Genomic DNA, 21673 nt, shown 5'->3' on the forward strand with positions numbered 1-21673 from the left:
TAGGTAAATAACCGACTGTGAGTTCTCACAATGATGCAGTATCAGAAATGCTAGGAATATGGTCTTGGACCAGAGATCAATAGGGAGATTTTGATAGCTCTGTGCATGCACAGAGATTGCTACTAGAATACTGTGCTGGGTCCAGAGTTCCCTTTCTGAAGTGAAAACTTGATGCAGTGTAAAGAAGAACCAGGAGTGTAGTGGTGGGATGAGGAAAATTTCTGGCCAAGAGAAGTACACATCTATGTATAGTTTCTAAAAATGAAAATCCAGAGATGTCTTCATTTCCATGTATAGCTACTGGGAGAACGAAAGAAAAATCATAGGGTGCTGAAGTACTCCAAAACTGATGAAGAAAGGCTCAAGAATCCAGAACTAGAAGCTGAAGCCAATACATCCACAGTTGGCAGGAAAAAAAAAAAAAAAAAAAAAAAGTTTTTTTTTATAACCTTGTGGCTGATTAGCATTGGAAGGAAGTAGGAGGAGATCCTGCAAGATTTTCTTTCTCTTGGTGTTCTCAGATTCAGATGGGCAGGCTTTACAGACAATATGCTTTCGGCACAGTTGTAATATTCAGCATGTGATGTGTCTCACTACTCTTTCCCAGCATTTCCCTATTGCTCATGCCGGGTGCACTGAGGCTCACTCCTGTTTACTGTACTGGATCACTGGCCTGCAGCAGAAAAAGCAAACACGTGAAGGGAGAGCAGGAAAAAAAAAATCTGGAGAGACAAAAAAAAAAAAAAGGCCCACTTCCACTTGCACAAAATAAAAATCCAAGCAGAATAACAAGGAGGTGGGGCTCCTCTGGGGACCCACAGCATTGCCCTCCATGAGCTGCCTTCCTTGGCCTTCCCTTTCCACATGCAGCCCTCACCACAGGACAGGAGCTGCTGCTATGTGGGCACCGGTTTTGGACAAAGCTTTACTGGTGCTTGCTGCAGGGCAGGATCCTAAAAGACACAGATGGAACCACGTGTTAGGATTACCATGAAGTCAACAGCATCATCATCTTTTTAGGATGGAAACTAAGTCTTAAGGTCCCATTTATGTTTATATGGTATATGTGGGTTCTTCATGTTTCTTCAGTCTCAGGATAAGCAATTGCTGTGTATAGCAAGTACAGCCCAGAGTGGCTGCATACATGTATTTCACATTTTTTTGAATTAGTAGAAATCTTCCCACAGCAAACTTGCAGTGACAGTTTTCCTATTGATTTGCAGCCCCACCTTAATCCAAGAGTATCTAGGATGAAATAAAGCTTAGTGGACCAATGTTCTTTCTCTCAGAAGATGATTCTTCCCCGTTTTCTGCCACATGTAAAGGATTAATGTGGATTAGCTCTTGTAATTCAATTTGTGTCACTCTTTTCTCCCTCTCTGTCTTTCCCTGAAAGACAGATGAAGACCTGTTGCCAAATATAGGGCAGTTGTCCATTGAATCTGAGACATTCTGACTATGTTTCTACACTATGTAAATATTGATGTGTCAAATAGCAGTGACTGAAAAAAACAGCCTTCAACATCATCAGCTAACATCTCACACCAGCTATATTTTTTATTTGTGTTTAAATTCGTAAAATATATTAAAACAATAATTCCTTTGGGATTGGGATCATGTATTAGAGCAACAAAAATAAGTCAATCAACTGAAAAAAGAAAGCACCGCTTCTTATAAATACTGACTGCTTATAAACACAGGCTCTTTTCAGCCTCACCAACAAATGACTGAATAAGCATTGCACTTTACACAGATATTTACATGATACTTTCTTTTTCGTGTGGACTTTTCTGTTGCTCAAAGGAAAAGTCCAGCTTAGTGCTAGATTGGTGCATTCCCATGAAGTTAGTTGACTCAGAATACGCAATACTTTGCCAAATAAAATACTCCAACATATACTGTTCCTTCCATGGCTGTGAAGAGTAAAGCTCCTTGAATCTATAGCAGGCAGCTATATTCCTGCCTAGAATTAAATCCTTTGGTACAACCATTAGAGGCATTTAAGACTTTATTCTTTTTAATTTATATGCAAATCTCATAGAAGCACTTTTCTACACCTTTCCCAGCCCATCCAGTGCCTCCTCGCATACTCCCCAGCTTCCATTTCTGTGCCTGGAAAACAGGGACCTCACTGCAAGAGGTCGTACATCTCCCACATGAACCATGTATTGGAGCAAGATTTAAGCAAGGCCCAGGGAACCCCATTCACTGCAGGACTCAATCCACCAAACCACAGCAAGGCACAGAGCTATGCCATGCACAGCACAGACACAGTGCATGGGGAGATGGGGTTTGGTGGCTACACCTCCAACGGGGTCCCCGCTGCTCTGACCCTGGCGCATTAATCCCACACTGCATCTCCAGGGCAGCCTCATTCCATCTGTGCATGTACAAAGCCTCTGTTATCTGCAGAAGCTTCTTCAATTTGCTTGATGTGAAGGCACTGTAGGAGTGTCACAATATCTCAGCATCATCAGGAGATGACAGAAAGCTGGTCTATTTGAACTGCCACAATTTCTCTTGACATCCTTTACTTGTCAACAGCACTGGCTTTATTCTGTGAATTTTCCTTTTTAAAGGATAATTCCTCTGGCATTTTAAAACTTAGCTGTTTTTGTTATTCAATTTCTTTTTTTTTTTTTTTTTTTTAATGTTAAGAGGTGCAGTGCTTCGTGTAATGCACACACAGAATTGATTAGGATATTTGTTGCCATAATTTTGTTTCTAATGCTGCTCACACTGGAGCTTGCTCCTGGGGGGGCACATGTGCAGGGGGGAACTCTGTCATTCCTCTCCTCCCAGAGGAGTGGTGCAGAAGCACAAGACTGCATCTTCTTGCTCAATTTGAATATTTTTACAATGTTATGTGAATATTTACAAATAAGCTAACAAAATAATCTTCCTCCTATGGAAAACAAACAAACAAAAAGCATATATGTAAATATACATGTATATACATTGTGCATATGCAATATGTACAGGTGCAATGAAGACAGAAGCTGAAAAGGGAAGAATTTTAGGCATTTTGCTGTTAATCAATGCTGTTACTCTCAAATCCTTTATTTGTCTACTTCACACATGACAAGATATTTTTGTGAATGCACCTGAAGGAGTTTAAATACAAAGTGACAAATGCTTCCTATAAAACAGAAAGGTTTTTGCCTGTAGTGGCTCCAAAATTGATCTTCCCCAACACTGTCTGTTCTCACATGTCTCCATGCAGATCTCTTGTCTCTAATTGCAGATGCGAGGCAAGTATTGCAAAGCTATCAGGAGACATCAGCATTATCAGGCATGAGGTCCAGAAGATTGATAAGGAGATTTACAGCCTTCACTCTACCCTCAAGTATTCTGTGAGTGGCTTTGAGAAGATGGTGAGTGCAGAAGCCCACGGTGAAATACCTGAGGTGGAGACTATGGGTATATGGAGAGCTTCCTCTCCTCCTCTGCTGACCAACATTAACAATGGATACAGTGCTTATATGACAGGATTATTACTTTTTTAAATACAAATTAAGTAGCCTTTTTAATAGGTGTAGACTAATAACAGATAATACAAATATTATAGGACTTGGGATACTCAGATCATTAATGTCCCTTTACAGTTTCTCAACATAATTTACAAGACCCGTGAAAAAAATCACGACGCTCTTTTAAGTGCACCTGGAAAGTTCAGCTGGTTTTCCTTCAGTTTTAAGGTGGTGGCAGGAAGGTATCCAATAGCATCTCCAATTCTATGTGAATGTTGGCAGTATCACAAAAGGTTTTGAAAATATAATGTTGATTTTTTTTTTTTTAATTTAATTTAATTTTTTTTTCTCCATAAAAAGCATAAGCCAACAACAAATAACAGCTGTTACTGCATACAGTTCCTCTGAGCCAGTCTCTTCTTGTGACAGGTTCTCTGCACCCAGTAGCGGTTTTAGATCCTCTGACAGAATCAGGAGCCTTAGCAATAAAATTTTGCATGAGTCCAACTTTACGGGGAAGTTTGGCTTTCTGAGCATGCAGCATGACACACTCCTCTGCTCCTGCCCCAAACTAAATGCTGTCTGTGCCCACTGGGACTGAGCCTGGGAGCAGGTATAGGACATTCAGAGTCTCATGCACTTGGTATCCAGTATAAAGTCATTATCATGTTTTGACTTCATCTTCTGCCGCACAGGACAAGTTCCAGTCATTTTGTACCTTGCCTATCCATGCATCCTATTCTACAAGTTAAAATTACCTGTGACAGTTTAAATGAAGGTATTTTACCTGGAATTCTATTATAAGACACTATTTGGACATCTGTCTCCTTGAATACATGTAAAAATGTTCTTCCTTCCTGGGAATGGGGAACGGAGCATGTGCATGTCAGAGTCATGTGCAACGGTACACCAAGCAGCAGACACACGAGGCATGATGCTTTCTCAAGTGAAGTGGGAAAAGTTATTCTCATGTGACTTCAGGACAGAAGCAAAGGAAAGAACTGAAAAAAAAGCCATATTCTGTTGCAAAAAAATAAGGTACCAAGACAGCGTAATGAGTCTTTGGTGGCAATCTTTTGACATGGATGTGCCACAGCTACCAAATAGTTGGGGGCATCTTCTCACCAGGGTGTTTTCTGGCCTCATTAGTGTAAAATCACCAAGGAACAATGCTGGGATTTAGCATTCCCTCTAAATTATTAATAAATTGGGGAAGGCAGGCTGAGTCACAAGCCCATCAGGTCAGACTGCCCTTTGGGATCAAGCATCTGCATGCAGCAGTAAGTGCCTTGGCCCAGGCTGTGCTGCTGAAGCTCATGGAGGGTGAGGCCATGCAAGACATGGGTTTCTGGTGGATCCCAGCCTCCTGCGTCACTCTGTCCTACACCTTCCAAAAGCATCTGAGCATCCAGCATCCCTTTACATAGTGGGCATGGCCTCTGTGTCACCCACAGATGCTGGCTCTCCTCCCTTCTCTGCTCCGGGTGAGAAGGAGTCCAATTGGTGTTGGATACAAATGTGCACAAAAGATAAGTAAGTGAATATCCCTGAATTTAACTGCGAAGTCCATCTCCACAAAGACTTTGACATTGGTCTTGCAGCCTTGGTGACTTTGAGCTCAAGTCTGTCTTTGCTGAGTGTAATTATTTGTGAGAGAGTTCAGAGTTCTTCATATTAGCTGTTTTTGTTTGTTTGTTTGCTTGTTTTTTTTTCTTTCTTTTTTTTTTTTTTTTCCCTCTTGCAATTATAATACATATTTAAATATAAGTGCTTATAGTCTGGCTCATAAAGGTGTTCTCTGTTGAATTCTCATTAGGTAATGCAGCTATTAGGCAAGATAGAGGCTTCCAACTCTGATCAAAGCTCAAATTTAAAGACAGTCCAGGGAGATCAACATCACAAATTGCAACTTCTGGATTTCAAGTAGGTGATTTTCATTATTATAATTCACCCTGGATTCTTTAGTATGATGAACAGGTTGCTATGAAACAGCAAAACAAACCCATTAATTAACATCCATTCAAAACACTAAGAGAAGGTTAATGAAGATCTATGCTATAAAATAATGAAAATACATAATAAAAGTACATTGTCTTGCAAGCTAATTGTTACAATGAGGCACTAAATGCCACCTTGTAAGAAGAAAGGTATGAAACCAATTACCTCTCCACGCTTAAAAGAAAGGCACTAAATACAAAGATGCTATTTACCATTATAATTGCAGCTAATTTGTGACTAGCCTAATGTGCAGAAGACATTTTCTTTATGCATTTGCTCAGTTTGCCCATTTCTGAGAGAGGAGCCAGGGGCAGGGGTGCTGCTGATGGAGGGAGGTGGCAGGGACAAGCCAGGGATGGTAGCCAAGGGCTGAAGCAGGTGCATAGCTTCATGTGCCCTTGGATTTGCAATTTACTGTGTCTTTCTTATGAGGGATATTTCTCCTATTCTAGCTGCAAAAGTACTTTTACAGTGTCATTTTGAACCTGATGAGTTTTAGAGAAGAGGAAGCGCCATTGAGGGATGCAATGAATGAAAGTATTCAGCATCCATATTCAGGACAATGCAGAACAGCCCAGCATTAAAAGCAGAACCAGCTTGGATGAAAATTTAATTATAATAATACTGCAATAACAGTATTTCAGAGGGAACAGACCCACTCCTTAAAATGTTGAGGTATTTGAATGACGATTTATCTGAATTGCATTCAGAGTTAAAAATATGCTAGAGCTTTAAATGTAAAAATGTTCCTGTCAAGAGGACAGGAAAAGAAGTAGGGATCAATGGGGAAATAACAGATAAAATTGGGAATGAATTAAAGTGGGGAAATAAAAAAAGAAGAATTACAGAGGGATGGAGAACAGAGAATATGAATCAAGACAAAGTGAGAGGAACAGGAAATAAAAACAAAATAAGAGGGAAAGAAAAAGGGAACAATGCCAGAAAAGAAGGAAATTGGAAAACTGAATTGAAGTAAATGCTGAGATTCTCAAAAGTTAATTAGAGCTTACTGAAGCTGTCAACAGAAATAGGAAGCTGAAAGGGATGGCTTTCAAGGCCCTGAAATGTACTTGCAGTCGGTCTTTTAACATGAAATCCAAAAGGCTTATTTATCAAAATGCTGAGATTCTATTCCAGTTAATATCATCTTTAATTAAAATAGCATGCTCTTTGGGAAATATGTCTGTCTTTTCCCATATTGCACCTTTAAAATTCTACCAGATTTATGCTTACTTTTTAAAGAGCTGAAATTAAATTTAACCTCTTTTGCTGGAACAGACTGGAGCTTCTACTTGCACGCTGGCATGTTTAGATCAGCTTGGAAGCCCAGAGCTGCCTTTTCAGCTGACACGCAGCTGTCTCCAACCAGCAGTTTTTGCAGTCTGGCAGTTGTATTGTGGAAGTGCAGACTGATACTGTTACTGAGAACCTGATGAATTTTTAAAGTGTTTCAGGACTCCCTAGGTAATGTGGACCTTCACCATCAGGGGACTGGATGCTTATCTCCCCAGGCCAGTTAGCTTAGGAATATCTGTAGTATCCATAGCAAAGCCAGCTCACTCATCAATAGATTTAGTCTCATGCATGAAAATTTATTGTAGCACTGCTGGAGTATGTTCCTACTAAATATCCACAAATATCCCCTTACTAATATTTCAGGGATTTGCTGGACCAGAGACTATGGCAAATCTGTGGTCTCTCTTGCTCCCCTGAGATGTAATTGTGTGAGCTCCACGTGGTAGGGATGGCAATTTAAGAAGCGTTCCAGTGGAGCAAAGCAGGGTGCTGCTTAACCACCACGTTTTTGCCACATTTTCCAACTTGCCTAAACACTGCTCTCAAATAATTCATTTTTAAGTTTAAATCCTTTTAATTCCTTCTTTCCCAAGTTCAGAGCATGCAGAGCAAAGTCACAGGCCAACTGCATATCTTACTCCCCACACAGAATTTGATTTTTAACCTTTGAACAAAGCTGACCATCAATAGTCATACGTGCTTAATTCCACTTTACCAATTAAAATGATATTGATCATTATTTTTTTTTCAATAATGCTAACAAAATGGCATCATCGTACCTCATTTTATGCCTCAAGGATGGAAATCTGTGATTAACTACACGAAAGGTCTATCTGACGAAATAACCAGCCCTGTTATTGCCTGATCTGCTGGTTGAGCAGAACTACAACTCTTGCAATTATCAGCTTGCTTACTGACCTCAAATTTGCTCTCAATAACCTCAGAGCAGGTAGTAGTGGCTTTGATAGAGCCCTAACTCCATCCCTACCACCCCCCTCCAAAGCAGGGTTCAGATGGCAACTTGTACTATTCAAGCCAGGTGGCTCACTCTGCTAGGTCTGAGGAAGGCTCACTGTACCTCTCCTACCCACCATAAACTACACAGATCAAACAGTGGTCTGTATCACCAGCATCATATCACAATATCATCTTATTTTCTCAAAAGCAAAGGCTAGTACTCCAGGAAGTAAAGTGTGTGCATGTTTGCATATGCATGTAAGGGCTATAAATGACAAAAATCAATATTTCAAATTTCTATTGTAAAAAAAAAAAAAAAAAAAAAAAAAAAACACAAAACGTAGAATTATTAAAATGAATAATAAACTGGCCTAACAGCTGTTTGTGTACACGATCTCGGCAAACAAACTGCAGACGCGTATCACTTAGGGAAATTCTGTTATCATTAATTTGTTTCGTACATTTACACTGGCTGCTGATGGTAATTATCGCTTCATTAGACTGATGCAAAATTGTTATCAACCCCTTGTTATAAAAAAACGATTTCACTCAAACACCCTTTTGAGAAGTGCTATTAAGTATTACAAGTACTCTAAGCATGAAGTCTGGTTATAAAATCCTGCTCTTTACTGTTGGTTTCTGCAGTGTTGCCAAGCAGTTGATCTGTAATCCAGCCCAAGTAAATTTCAAGTGGTCACAGTTTGCATGAAAATATGTGTTCGAAATTAATACCACCACATTAAATTTTTCCATGAACTCAGGTCACCTGCATAAGCAAGAAAATTTAGATGCATGACTAAAGTTTGACCTAAATTCACGTCTCGTCATGGCTCATGTTATAAATTACAAGCTGCAGCATGAGAAAAACGAAGTCTAAACCATACAGTCCTCTAGCCTGAGGGCTTGTATATTTGGTACAAGTGACATTTGTTGGTTCCTCTGGCCTGCCATGTCTCCAGGTGCTGCCTGCACTGGGGGGGCCTTCAGATTTCTGTCCAGCTGCTGGTTCAAAGGCAACCGCATTGTGTTTGTAAATTTTACTCACAAACTTCTTTGATCCTTTTGAACTTGATTTTCAAACCACAAGGGGTTTGGCTGATCCCCCTGATGCTCAGCTACAAAGCTGGTGTCCAGTGGGATAGTGTAGTTTCTTCATGCAGTTCAAATAAAGATCATTCAAGTTGAAAATCCACATTTTTCAGCCCTCGGGTATTTTCCTAAATTAGACTGCACTGGATAAATCACATTTTGGCATGTATGCACAACCTCCAAGTTAAGGATTACTAAAATTATTGAGCTTAGGCCTTCTTGGGAAAATACTGAGGAGGTTTGGAGTAACTTAATTTACTCAAATGACTCAAGACTCCCCCATTATACTGACTAAACCTTAAGTCTCATTGCTAAAAATAAGTAAATAAATAAATAATCATGATTTCAGGTTGACAAGCATTCTAAGCGACTTCAAAGATCAGATGCAGCACCAGCAGAAGTGGACAGAAGCGCAGCTGACACGCTCGGAGGACCAAGCCCAGCACAGGCACCAGCTGCTGAATGCCATGAAGGAGAGGCTGGTAAGGCTTTCCTCCACAGCATCCCTTGGGCACGGGGCTGGCCCGTGGGGCTCGCAGGATGGAGGGCACGAAGCCCCCCTCCCAAAACCCTAATCCCATCAAAACCGAATCACACACGGAAGAAATGAGATCAAGTGGAAAAAAAATGAATTGCCCTGGTGCCTTGGGACACGGCCAGCAAAATGATGAACTACGGAAATCATGTAGTGGAGGAATAATTTATTTCAAAGAGATATCAGGAAGCCACTAGGATCAACTCTTCACTCAAACAGGGCCAGTAGCAAAGGCAGGGCTTGGGGCTCGTCCAAGTGGTTTTTTAGTATCTCTGACAAAACTCCCAGCAAGATGGGAAATGCACTTTTCCTTGGTTATGGTAACTCTTCCCATTCATGTAACCCCGGTGTACCTACAGCAGTGGTTTCCTGACCCAAAACGAGCACCAGTGCCACCACTGAACATCAAGTTTTCATTCATTGACAAGCTGAGAATAGTAAGGGATCTTCTATGCAAATTCTGCCTGGTTTTAAATATAGACACCCCATCGCCATACTGCGGTTGGTATATTAAAATGCACCGAGTTTGGATTCCACAGCAGCAGTTAGCGCTTGGCACAGGACCAGTGCCTTTTAATTAATTCCTCCACAGCTTTAAAAGCTTTCCCTCCTTTGAAATAAGCAGCTATATGCTCAGCCTCAGAGTTCAAAACTGATTAAAATATGATCACCACGTCTCAGTGCCAGGGTGATGATAGCTGATCAAAGACCACATTGAGAAGCAGGAGAACTAAAACACCCTTGAACTTCAGTCTCCATTTATTCTGCTTGATGATCTCTAGTACTCAGTACCACCAACACTTGGTGCAGGCACATACGAGCAATGTTTCTGACCTTTCAGGCACTGTCTCACAGCTACTGGTAGAATCCACTTCCTGCACCAATACTGCTTTTGTGATTGTTTTTGATAAAACGCACCAATTATATGTGGTGACTCTTTCCTCTGGGAGACCATAGTGCCAAGCAACGTGGTAGTAACAGGACCTAAAGCTCTCAAAGCCACCTCCTGGCAGACTGAATAACAAGGAGAGCATTTACTGCTGTGTGAATGCAGTGCTGTGGAGCAGCCAGTGGTCCTCTGGGCATCTCCTCCCTGAAAAAAAAACACAGCTCAGCCCCCAGGGGTGCCCAGAGTATGTTTTCAGCACCACCCCAAGCCCTGTTCAGGTTCAAACAAGCCTGCCATGTTTGCAGATACCTTCCATGAGAGGCAGAGCCTGGCATTGACCTGGGCCTACAAGAGTCTCTGAGCCACAAGACCCAAGGGTTTTGACCAAAATAAATGAATAAATAAAATAATAAAACCACCTCTGTCCTGGCCCAGCCCTTTCCCCAGTTCTAGTGTGTTGGGGAGGAGAGCATTGGCATTCCCTCCAGGGTACCAGAACTCACCTGCACTCCTGCAGTGCTGTTACTCCTGGGATGAAGCAGCAAAACTTGACTGGATCAAGGATGCCAGGTGTCAGGTTAGTGGTGGGCATACTGAAAGCGTCTTACCGTGAACTTGTTCTCTGCATTTAAAGGAAGCAGCAGAAAAGAAAATAGAGGAAAAGCTTCTGCTTCTGTCACTAAAGCTAGAACAGACAGAGAAACCAGAGGAATACAAACAAGAGTTGAACCAGATGAGAAGTGATGAAAACAACCTGCACGCAAGAATCACCAGATTTGAAAGACAGATCTGGAAGGAGCTTGAGGAAATCCAAAACGAATACAGATCAGGTGAGAATGATCTTTAATGTAGTTCATTTTTTACATAAATTTGTACAGTGAGTTACTGCTGCAGAAAATACTTTCTGTTAAAGGGAGAAAGACCTTAACAGGACTTTCTCTCTCCTGAGCCCCAGTTAGCGAGGTGTCATTTCTAGGTGTCTGGGTCAGCCCACCTGCACCGCCGGCAGCCAGCACGACATTCACACACGGCTGCTGTCTTTTCCTGGGGGGTCTGATGGCAAGGACACTTAAAAGGCAATTTCACAACCAGCTTTCCAAATATTTTAGAGTACTTATTTCTTCCACTCACGGGGTCACTAACCTTAGTTGGGAGGTGCAAGTCTTGCCTTCTCCCACAGGTCCTGCTCCTGTGAATGTGTTTGATGACCTCTATCATTTCCATCCTTTATGCCCTGCTCTCAGCTAACAATAGCTGGAGAAAGAGGCCCCTGGATGTGTGACAAATACCCTCCATGGGCCACACTTTACACAAATGAATGGGGAAGCATTTGGGTAACACTGCTGAATTCACAGTGGCTGCTTCTTATAATATGGCCATCTCAAACGTAATTCTGAGAACATGAGTACTGCACTAATCTGAGCCGATTCTGGCTGTTCAACCTTCAGCAGCAATTAGAAGTCCTTTACCTGGCACAAAGCACAAGGCTTTCAAAAGGACAATTCTGCTTGCCATAAACTACCCTGCGTCGCTCAATCCATTGCAATACCATCTACTTGCAGCTGATAATGGAAACAAAATGGAAATGTCAGGTTATCTGAAAAATCACTCAGCCCATCTCTGCAACGGAACAGATGGCTGAAAGTCATTACACAAGTGCTTCACATCTTACATGTTCTCACTTGAAACTCAAGCATCTGGTTCTCATCTCCAAAGCTGTCTGTGAACTAGGACCCCAGCTCCTCCGTGCAGCTCCAATTCCTTCATTTTCCACAGCCCACCTACAAGCCTGGCTCCAAAGCTGTAACCAATCAAGCCCTGGGGTCTTTGTGGAGCTTGGCACAGGAAGGATTGACTGCCCAAGTCCACCCAGTAAGCACAAGGCAGCACAAGGCGGCATCCCAAAGAATTCTGTGGATAAGAAATTTCAGAATATGATATTCTGGTGTGTGAGCAGGAGTTCTTAACTTCAGATTCCTGCCTGTAGAAATCAGCAACAGAAGAGATCTGTTTACACAGAACTTTGGCCTTATTTGCCCTCAAACTCAAGTCCAAGGATTCCTCCTTCTCATGGCAGTCTACCAGGGGTTGATCCCCCAAAAGGGGAAGAAAAGGCCACTGAAGAGGTGCAGAGCAGCATGAATGGCACAGAAGCAGCTTATAAATGGTCTCAACAGCTGCTTGGGCTTTAGCACAGATCAGCATCTTGGAAATCAGACATGGTCAGAATTTATAAAATTCTAAGCCCTATGCAGTGATTTCACTGAATGCTATCTAGTGTGTGGCAGTGTCAAAATTAATCCATGATAAACAAGTGTTCAAAAAGAAAAAAAAAAAAAGTAATGAACTGTCATGTTACTACAAGCACTTTTAAAAAAGAGCACAAGAATTAATTTTATATGTAATATAAAATATTTTATACGTACCTTTTATGTTTTATAAAAGTTACCTTTCAATGTAACTTGAAAGGTACTGCAAAACGGAAACAGCTACCTAACAGCAACTTAATTTTCCATTCTTTACCAACAATGTTTAATTATACTATGGCTCAATAAAAGTGCTTTGTACTTCTGTTTTTAGAAGAAAAAATAATTGCGTCTGCACACTCCCATTTCTTTTCTATAGCTATATACAAAGCACACATGGCAAGTGAAGCTAAGCTCCCACTCTCCCAGCTGTGTATGAAAAAACAGTGCCCATCTCAGATGAAACGTAATTTTTATTCATAGTGGCTATAACTCTTGGAGATTCACGGCACAAACCTTGCTGCCTGCAGGTGGGCAGACTGCACATCAGCCGTGCCTACATCTGTTTCCCTGAAATTGGTGGTCTTGCCATTTTATTGCCTTCGACGTATCAGCTGGTTATCTGACTGCAGATGCTGAGTTTCTCTCAGTAAGATGCCAGGCCAGCAGAAATTGCACAGCTGGCTACAAGCTGTGGGGCTGTAAGATGGACAAGATGGGTAAGATGTGCTGGGCAAGCACTTAAACCCAGTCTGCAGACTCCAAGGGTGCTGCAGAAAAGGCACTCCTACCAAGCACATTGATGGGAGTGTCTGATTCAAAATAAGGACTGCAAACTCAAATACATAAATAAAATAAAAATCAGTGCTCAGCAGAAGACCATTACACTTCAAAAGCTAACAGTACCCTTGGTTTTAAACACAGACATAGCATTTTCTTAACTCCAGACCATAAATAGGTCAGTTACAGTTAACTTCTATCATGCTTGGTATTGTCCAGTGCACTGGAAGATACTAATCCTATAGCAAGGAGTTTGCAACCTAAGCTGCTAATACCTGTCTATGGTATTCAGTAAAATGATGAAATAAATAGATTGGGTTTAATGTGCTCTGAATTACACGTGGGTCAGAAACCTCTGCAAAGGAAAAAAAAAAAAAAAAAAAAACCACACAGAATTTCTTAGTGTATTGAAAGCAACCACTATTTAATTAATTGTTCCTATTCTTCTGCCAGGATTTCAATCTATTCATGAGTCTCTGGAGCTGCTCAAACAAATACAGAACGCAAAGCTGAAGCTTGAAAAAAAGAAGATGAAGAAAGACACTCGAAAATACAAAGCGAGTGACCTCCCATGAGAATGAACTCCAAAAGCAAATCCTTATCAACACTTGCAGGTGCTCTCTCCAGTGAGAAGCATAGCTGGATTAAAAGAAGCAGTCTTTAGACACACCCACCTTCGTTTCCCCCTGTCCCTGCAGGATGTTCTTGTGACTTATCACATTGTGCAGACACAAAAGTAACAGCTTATACCAATTTCACAATAAAACGTACATGATTTTCTAAGGATTGACTTTAGAATTCTGCAAGCAGATTTCATACAAAGGCATTCATGCTATTTAAAGGACTTTAAGAAACCTATTACTCAGTCCTTGGGCAGCGTTAGCCCCATCCTGCCATAAGCTATACTGGTTTTAGATTGGTGTAAACACTAAAATCAGCCCTAGCACATTCCTCCAGCTCCAATGTGTAGGTAGTAATAACATCCTGAAATGTGGCATGGTACTGATGCATGACTTGGACTGACTGTAAGAACTTACTGGATCATTAAAAGTAGCTAATAAATCAGGTATGAGTGTGATAAAATGCAAGTTAATTGTTAGAAGATGCATTATTAAGAAAGCTTATTTCACATCTCTTCTGTTTCACTAAATGAAGGGGTGGTTAGCAGTATAGTACTCAAAAATGTAACTGACATCAGAAATTTTGCTTTACTTAAAAAACAAACAAAACCACAAGAAAATAAATCTGTAAATAAGGAAAAAAAATTGGAGTAGAGCAAAAGGAACATATTGCTCTGATTTCCCAACAGAGGCTAGTAGGAGTTCTTTAGCAAGGAGGCAAAATAAGTCAGTCATGGTGCAATTGCAATAGAAAAATGAATATTTAAACTGTAACATTTGTTTCCCGAATGCCTAACGCCATCCGTCTCTAAGAGAAGGAAATTCAAGAAGACTGAGATAACCTCCTGTCTCAAGGCTCTTGTGCTTCTTGCTCTACAGAAGAAGAGGTTTCTCAAAACCACAGATTCCAGGTGGCTTCTCTTAAGACACCAAACCTGCACAGCATGGTTGCTGAAACTGAATTGATGCAGTCAGTAGGGAACCCTACTTCAGCAATTAATCATGTTCACCCCTGCTGGGAGAAACTTTGTTAAAAGTGTTAAAAGCTTCTCCAGTAACTAAAAAGTCCTAGAAAATGATTACTTCTTGTAAAAAAGACAACAAACAAACAAACAAACCAGCAACCAAGGTCACAATATTTCTGCCTTTTCACTGAGGCCGGACTTTTCTGAGCAGAGTTTTGGGTTGATCTGCATTTGTCACATTTTCTACTTGCAGTAGGAAATCAGCAACATCAAACTCCTAATAATAAGCAGCAGATTGAGCTATTGTGAATTCATATTTTAGTGTCACTTCATATTCTGTCCATTTATGTGTACTTTGCCTTCACTGTAGACTATGTATGGGGTCTTAAAGTCTTTCAATGCAGTCACAGCACAGCAAGACATTTGGTAAAGGGCAGTCTCACAACCTTCCTCTACTTTGTTCTAGCCACTCTTGCAATTTTTCACCCTTGTACCTGTCTGCCAGAGAAGCGGTAGTTGGTATGGCTTGGTGTATAGCCTCCACACTCTGTACCTTGGCTGCTGAGCAGCAGCAAAAGGAGGAAATGCAAGGTTACTGATGAATGTGTTTCTGAAAGCAAGTGATGTCAAAAATCACCCCGGAAAAAAAATAATAAAAAAGACAACCTTCAGAGTCTAACCCTGGAACAGAGGAAAGGACAGAACTATTACTGCATGTTTCCTAATTACCTATTCCTTCATGTGGGAATATGCAAAAACCAAATGTTGCTTTACCTAAATACTGATTTGTGTGATTCTACTAGAAGGGCTCAGGGGTGCAATTATAAATTAAGTTCATACAGGAATATATATTCAGAGCATTGCTATTGTTTGAGTGATGTAAAGGAATTGTCTCAGTATTTATTACAGCTTACTGTGACCAAACTCAGAACGATCCCTGAGAACAGTAAAAAGTTACTTAACTGTCAGCTGTCAATTCAACAGATAGCAAATTATTTGGGAGAAAAGGATAGCTAAGTTCTAGGCATCCATGACCACATTCAACTGGACTGCAAGACTGTGGATGCAACTTCTCATTGTAAAGTTGTTAAAGTTGTATTTGTGCGTCTTTAAAACAGTTCTCCAGTTTTATGTTTACATATTAAAATGATTAAGTGTTCTCAGATACGAAAGATGCTCATCAGAGCAAAACTTGCCTCTCACACAAAACTATCTGAAAGACAGAAGTAAGCATCTGTGGCTTTGTTAAACTCTCAGGTTAGGCAAGACTACTTCAAATTAATGTAATAATCCACTGTACTTCATGATACCATTTTGAGAGAAACCTCAAGAGTTGAAAAGAAATCCAAACTAGCAAAAGAAATACAGAGAATTAAACAAATGAGAGACCCAAGTAAATAAAAACTCTCAGAAGCAAGCCCGTTTCCTCTCGTTTATGTAAAAAGAAGTGTAAGCATAAAAAATTCTTCATAACTGAAGTAATCAGAAGTTCTCCCTTGAGATTCAGTAGATCTCATTCCATTCTGCCTTCAGCATAAGACAACACAATAAAACTAAGTATAATTTGGGTATGTTTTTTTGTTCCTTTACATTAGTAGCAGCCAAATGTATGTCATTCCAGTCAGTGAAATTCATAACCAGCTCTCAGTTCTTCAACAATGCTTATGTGCCTTTGTATAGTACTTTGAATTTTAAAGCTGAGCTCTACAACGGTAACAAATAGGGGCTGTCTCAACCCCTGTGAATTCACCCATTTTTTCAGTGGTAGAGCACGCTTTCTGTGAGTACTGACTTTGTAGAGGCTGCACGTTATTGAGGAGAGCAAGATCTTTACCTCACATTGTTTCGTTTTACAGAAGCTTAATTTTAAACTCAAGTTCCCTGAATGCTTTTCATTGAGTAGGTGGTGGAGATATGTGTTGTGGTTGTTTTTTTTTTTCCCTACAGGGCATGTAATATGCTTTTGGGCTGTTTCATTTTCTTGTTCAAAGAGTTCATCATTGATCACTGCAAAAGTCATTGACTTCATGGTCTTCTGAAGAAAAAAAACACTGACTTTTTATTTTATTTTTAATTTAAATACACAGATTATTCAGTTGATGGTTACTTAAGGCAGATTCTCTGGCCTGCTGTCTTTTGTTCTCCTAGGTGTTAGAATTGGTGCTTAGCATAGGCTCAAGTGGAAGCATTTCTGTCTAACACATTAAAACAAGGGAAGGCAGCCACTTACTGCACTGTCATCAGGCTGGATACGATGGCTCTCCCACCACTACAGTAGGAGGCATAAATACCAAAACCATATACAAGGATATGAACTACAAGCTGTAAGAACCCCTCAAGGCTATTAATAGCAGAGAGCTAAAAAAAGTTACAGCTAGTTTTGAGAGTCACGAGTCTGGCTTTTCCAACATTCCCTTTTAATATTTGCAGTTAATGATAATTCTAGACTATGTGAGCAGGCTGTGAAGGCAACCACAATCTAAATTTATCAAAAAAATCTTTTTAGAGTAAGGTATTTTGCATTGAGATGGGTGGGAGAACGAAAGTGTGGGAGACGAGCAGGGATTCTTGCCATTCAGAGAGCTCACCTCCACAAAGTAGAAAATCCAGCCTACTGAGCTTAGCTTTCTGGCTTAAAAATGACAGTGGCTCCTGATGACAGCCTGTGGCTCCCGCCTGCTTTCCATGCATCACTGTGCGTGACTGGATGCCAAGATGTTCTGGGTGGGAGCCTCAGTTATCCCTCACCCCAGCTCAGCATCCTGCTTTCTTTAAGCCAGATGCGAGTGGTCCTGAAAGCAGCTGTGAATTCAATCCAATCCCACTATTTCAGCAGCACATCACATGCCTTGGAAGTGTCTGCTCTCCTCTCATACGGGATATTCACCATTCTAAGACTTTTCTAGACATAGTATCATACAGAAATGATAAACTAGGAATGGACAGCTATCATGACTCTCTTGTCAACAGCTTGAAAATTGCTAATGGTAACACTAACAGATTAGAATCACTGCTTTATTTTTTTTTTATTTTCATGTACATCAAGGCAAAATAACATCACGTATTAAGAACCACTGTCATGATTCATCCCATTAAGCAGTCAGCAGCAGAATTAACAAGACATAAATAGAGCCTGTTATGCACAGTTATAAATATGACCCTGTCCCTGATGATCACAAGCTTTTCTTGATGAGAACATTTACTGAAGCCTGCAGTCAAGGATACACTGCTGCAATTAAGGTTAGCTAACAAAAAAAATTAAAAAAAAAAAAGCATATAAACTGACGCCACATATGAAATTCCAAGTGGATTTGGGTCTCAACATCAAAACAAAATATATTGAAGGAATAGAGGCATTTTAAATTTGCGTATGTTTTATAATACTTCTTCCCTCACAAAAGTTTGCTGCTAATTAGCTAGTAAGACTCCGTTCCACGAAAAAAGAAAAAGTAGAAACTTTTTCAACCTTGCATCATTGCCAATGCAGTTAATATTGTACTTCTTTGTGTGTAGCCAAGGGGTAAATAGAAGACAAGTAGACCCCATTGCAAGCAGTACTGACATATTAGTGAGGAAGGAAACAAAAACAAAATTCAGGGTTTTCCCTTCAAGCCAAATGTGTTTTAAACATTCGGCCAACCTCTTTTCAGTGATTTGCAGGGATAGGACAAGGGGCAATGGCCACAAAATGGAGCACAGGCAGTTCCGCACCAACATGTGTAAGAACTTCTTCATGGTAAGGGTGACGGAGCACTGGGACAGGCTGCCCAGGGAGGCTGTGGAATCTCCTCCTCTAGAGATATTCAAGGCCCATCTGAACACCTACCTGGGCAGCCTGCTCTGGGAAACCTGCTTTGGTGGGGGGTTTGGACCCATGATCTTTCAAGGTCCCTTCCAAGCCCTACAATTCTGTGAATCTGTGATTTTATGGTGCGACCCATGTCAAAAAACAAACAAAAAAACCCCTTGAGTTCAAGAAAAAGTGAAACTAAGGATAAAGCTGCAGCTAGGGCAACAAGTTAAACTGGATACAAACAAATAAAAAAGTCCAAACCGCATATACTCCTGAAGGATGGCCTGAATAAGTTGCTTGAAGAGATTTTCCACTTCAGATAGTACATACTAGGCACTTGATGACAATTTCGTGTTTAGTTCCAGAGCTCTAACATCTCCATTAGCTTTGGCATTTTCTACAAGTGCCTACAAGGAAATCAAACAATGAAAAATTGAGAATTTTCTAAGTTTAGTGTTGGTATATTTTACTGGAAATCTCAAATGCATTTTAATTTCTGCTACCTAGCTTCCCTGAGAGATTTAAGTAACCCTTAAGTCCAGATAGGAAACATGAACATTACACATGAGCTTGCTTAAAACATTATTCACTTAAAAACAAACAAAAAAACGCAAACCACTCTCTAGTCACCCGTTAAACATGTAGTGACTTGCAATGCACTACAGTAGCATCATTTGTTACTTGAGGCTGAAAGTGAGTTTGGTAAGTAAGTTCCCTGCTGGCAATGAAACAAGCAGAGCTGGTTGAGACCCATCTCTCTGCCAATGCACACTTGTTCCCTGCTAGAGCATTTGTATAAATCTAAATTTGTCAAAAAGAAGCTTTCCATGCACCTACTTAAACAAAACTGCCAAGGTTTCCCTTTGCCTCCCCCACTTAAATTTAACCTTTCACCGTTTACTTTCCACATGTCATATTTGCAAACTTTTCTACTAGTTAAAACATCTCCCCTGACAGCCTAATGTTCACTGATCTTTATAAGCTTCTGGCACTTCTCTTGTAATCTAATTACATTATACATATTTAAAATGATAAACATTAAGTAGAATCAAGTAAATATTAACTTTAGTCATTATTCGTGTTGTACTCACTGGTAGAGAGTACAGATGACTTTGCAGAAGCAAGTATAAGGAGATCATATCAGGATCATCCCAACTCACGATTTAATTTGTTTTCTTCTTAAATGAAGCTCTGTGTCTGTGTATGGATTTTTACCAATGCCAAGCCTACTTAATGTTTGATCTTGTTAATGATTCAACATTTCACTGTTATCCAGAACAAAAGAGCCCATCAGCACAGTGTTCAGATTACTAAGAGAATGTTCCAAGCTTGAGTAAGCAAAGTGATTCCAATTACAAGCCAAATTTAACCACCTCCTTTTACATCAGTGTGGATTTCTGAAATTGACCAAATCAATTTGCAGAGCACTCTGAATAAAAAATAATGTACCATTTACTATGAGAAAAAAAAAGGTACTATCACAGATATAATAAAAATTGTAAGTACAGAAAGCATAGCCTGCTACTGCTCATATCTTTTGGGTTAAGGCATACCACACTGTTCCAGACAGGCTTGAGGAAATTAGCATTCCTGACTGCATTATCACATTCAGGTACAATTCTGTTAAAATGGTCCTCATATCTACTGAGGAGTCAGTAGCAGAACTTTCTAATTTGGATTAGAGCGAGATTTTACTGTTTGATTTTCATTAGTGTTGCAGGGAGGGAGAGAAGGCTTTTCAAGCAAACTGAATACAAATTGAGCTGTGTTTTGTCAGCATGGAATTCCTAAACACCGCAACCTGTAGCACAGAAGAGCCACCACTTCCTTAGCTTCTCTCTACCCCACTTACAAGTTAAAAGCACAATACTCAATGGAAATTGATTGAATTTCTATATGAAGTGGACTGTCTTACATCTATTAATTCGTAATCATCTTTGGCATACAGATGCTGCAGGAGGTACCAGCGTGCCACTGACACTATGGATTCTGGATTCCCTGGTTGGTAGACCACTCTTTCCAACATCCGACGAGTCTCCCTGGAAGCATAACCAAAACAATTCAAATCAGCTGTAAAATTTAACTGACTAGATTGCATGTAACACACCAATATCTGACGGTAAGCAACAATAACCAGAAACAGCAGACGCTTTCTTGTTAAAGAGCTACAAAAATAAATCTTTTGGAAGACAGATGCTCCCGTGAGAAGCAGTTATTATGATGAGTCTTAATAATCCCAAAGAAATTTAATATTATACACAAATATATAATCTAGGCAATTACAAAACATACTACAGTTCCTGTAAAACACAGGGGCGAGATGTGAAATTGCAGAAGAGATGGATTTTTTTTTTTAATAGAGTACCACAGAGTTCTAAACCTTATTTGGCTGATACTACTTTCTAAAACTGCCAGCTAGTAGCTAACAAAGACGTTTTCTAAATTCATCACATTATTAGAAATGTGGCAAAAACTTGCAATTAAGTTTAAGGATACAGCATTCGCTTAGTGGTACACAATCAGATTTGGCTTTTGTTTTGAGAATTCTGTCCTTTATATCAAACATGATTTTCTATTATGTTGTGATTTAACAGGCTGTTGAGAGGTTACATCTGTTTCTGTTTTGTTATTTGTAGTTAAGAAGAATTTCTTGTTACAGGATTTTGAAACATTTTGCCTGATTGATATATCACAGGATCTAAACAATTGTTAACTAAGTGAATATTTGAAATTAAAATAAAATGGATTTTAACTGACTACACAAGTTTCCAGTCCAATTTTATTATAAACAACAACTATCACAATCACATTAAACTGTCGCCTTCCTAAAAGCTCACAGAGAAAGTAAGCCATCTCAGAACCTGGAGAATCTAGTTCATTAAAATTATCTATAAAAAACATCTAGAATTTTCCAGTTTTCCACAGCTTACCTAAAATATCTGTGAGAAAAACCTTGACTTAATAGCCAGGCTCATAAAGCTGTTTTTCTCTTTGCGTGAAGGTCATCTACAGTTTTTTTGAGAAGAGAAGGAAGA

General features: G+C 40.0%; 2 protein-coding genes across 2 annotated transcripts in view; one reads left to right on the plus strand and one right to left on the minus strand.

Annotated features, from left to right (window-relative positions):
• Positions 1–13835, plus strand: part of FAM81B (family with sequence similarity 81 member B) — a gene marked incomplete at both ends in the record, with an annotated part of 45376 nt that extends 31541 nt beyond the window's left edge. Inside the window, 5 exons of the mRNA XM_084305599.1 lie at positions 3245–3374; positions 5287–5393; positions 9160–9292; positions 10869–11064; positions 13714–13835. Coding sequence (XP_084161725.1) covers positions 3245–3374; positions 5287–5393; positions 9160–9292; positions 10869–11064; positions 13714–13835 — 688 coding nt within the window. The remainder of the gene's footprint in view (positions 1–3244; positions 3375–5286; positions 5394–9159; positions 9293–10868; positions 11065–13713) is intronic.
• A 3402-nt stretch (positions 13836–17237) lies between these two features.
• Positions 17238–21673, minus strand: part of SKIC3 (SKI3 subunit of superkiller complex) — a 49361-nt gene continuing 44925 nt past the window's right edge. Inside the window, exons 41-42 of the mRNA XM_084305007.1 lie at positions 20554–20677; positions 17238–19045 (exon numbers count right to left, since the gene is read on the minus strand). Coding sequence (XP_084161133.1) covers positions 18968–19045; positions 20554–20677 — 202 coding nt within the window. The 3' untranslated portion in view covers positions 17238–18967. The remainder of the gene's footprint in view (positions 19046–20553; positions 20678–21673) is intronic.

Source organism: Netta rufina (genome assembly GCF_964035555.1).
Source record: "Netta rufina genome assembly, chromosome: Z".
Lineage (NCBI taxonomy): Eukaryota > Metazoa > Chordata > Aves > Anseriformes > Anatidae > Netta > Netta rufina.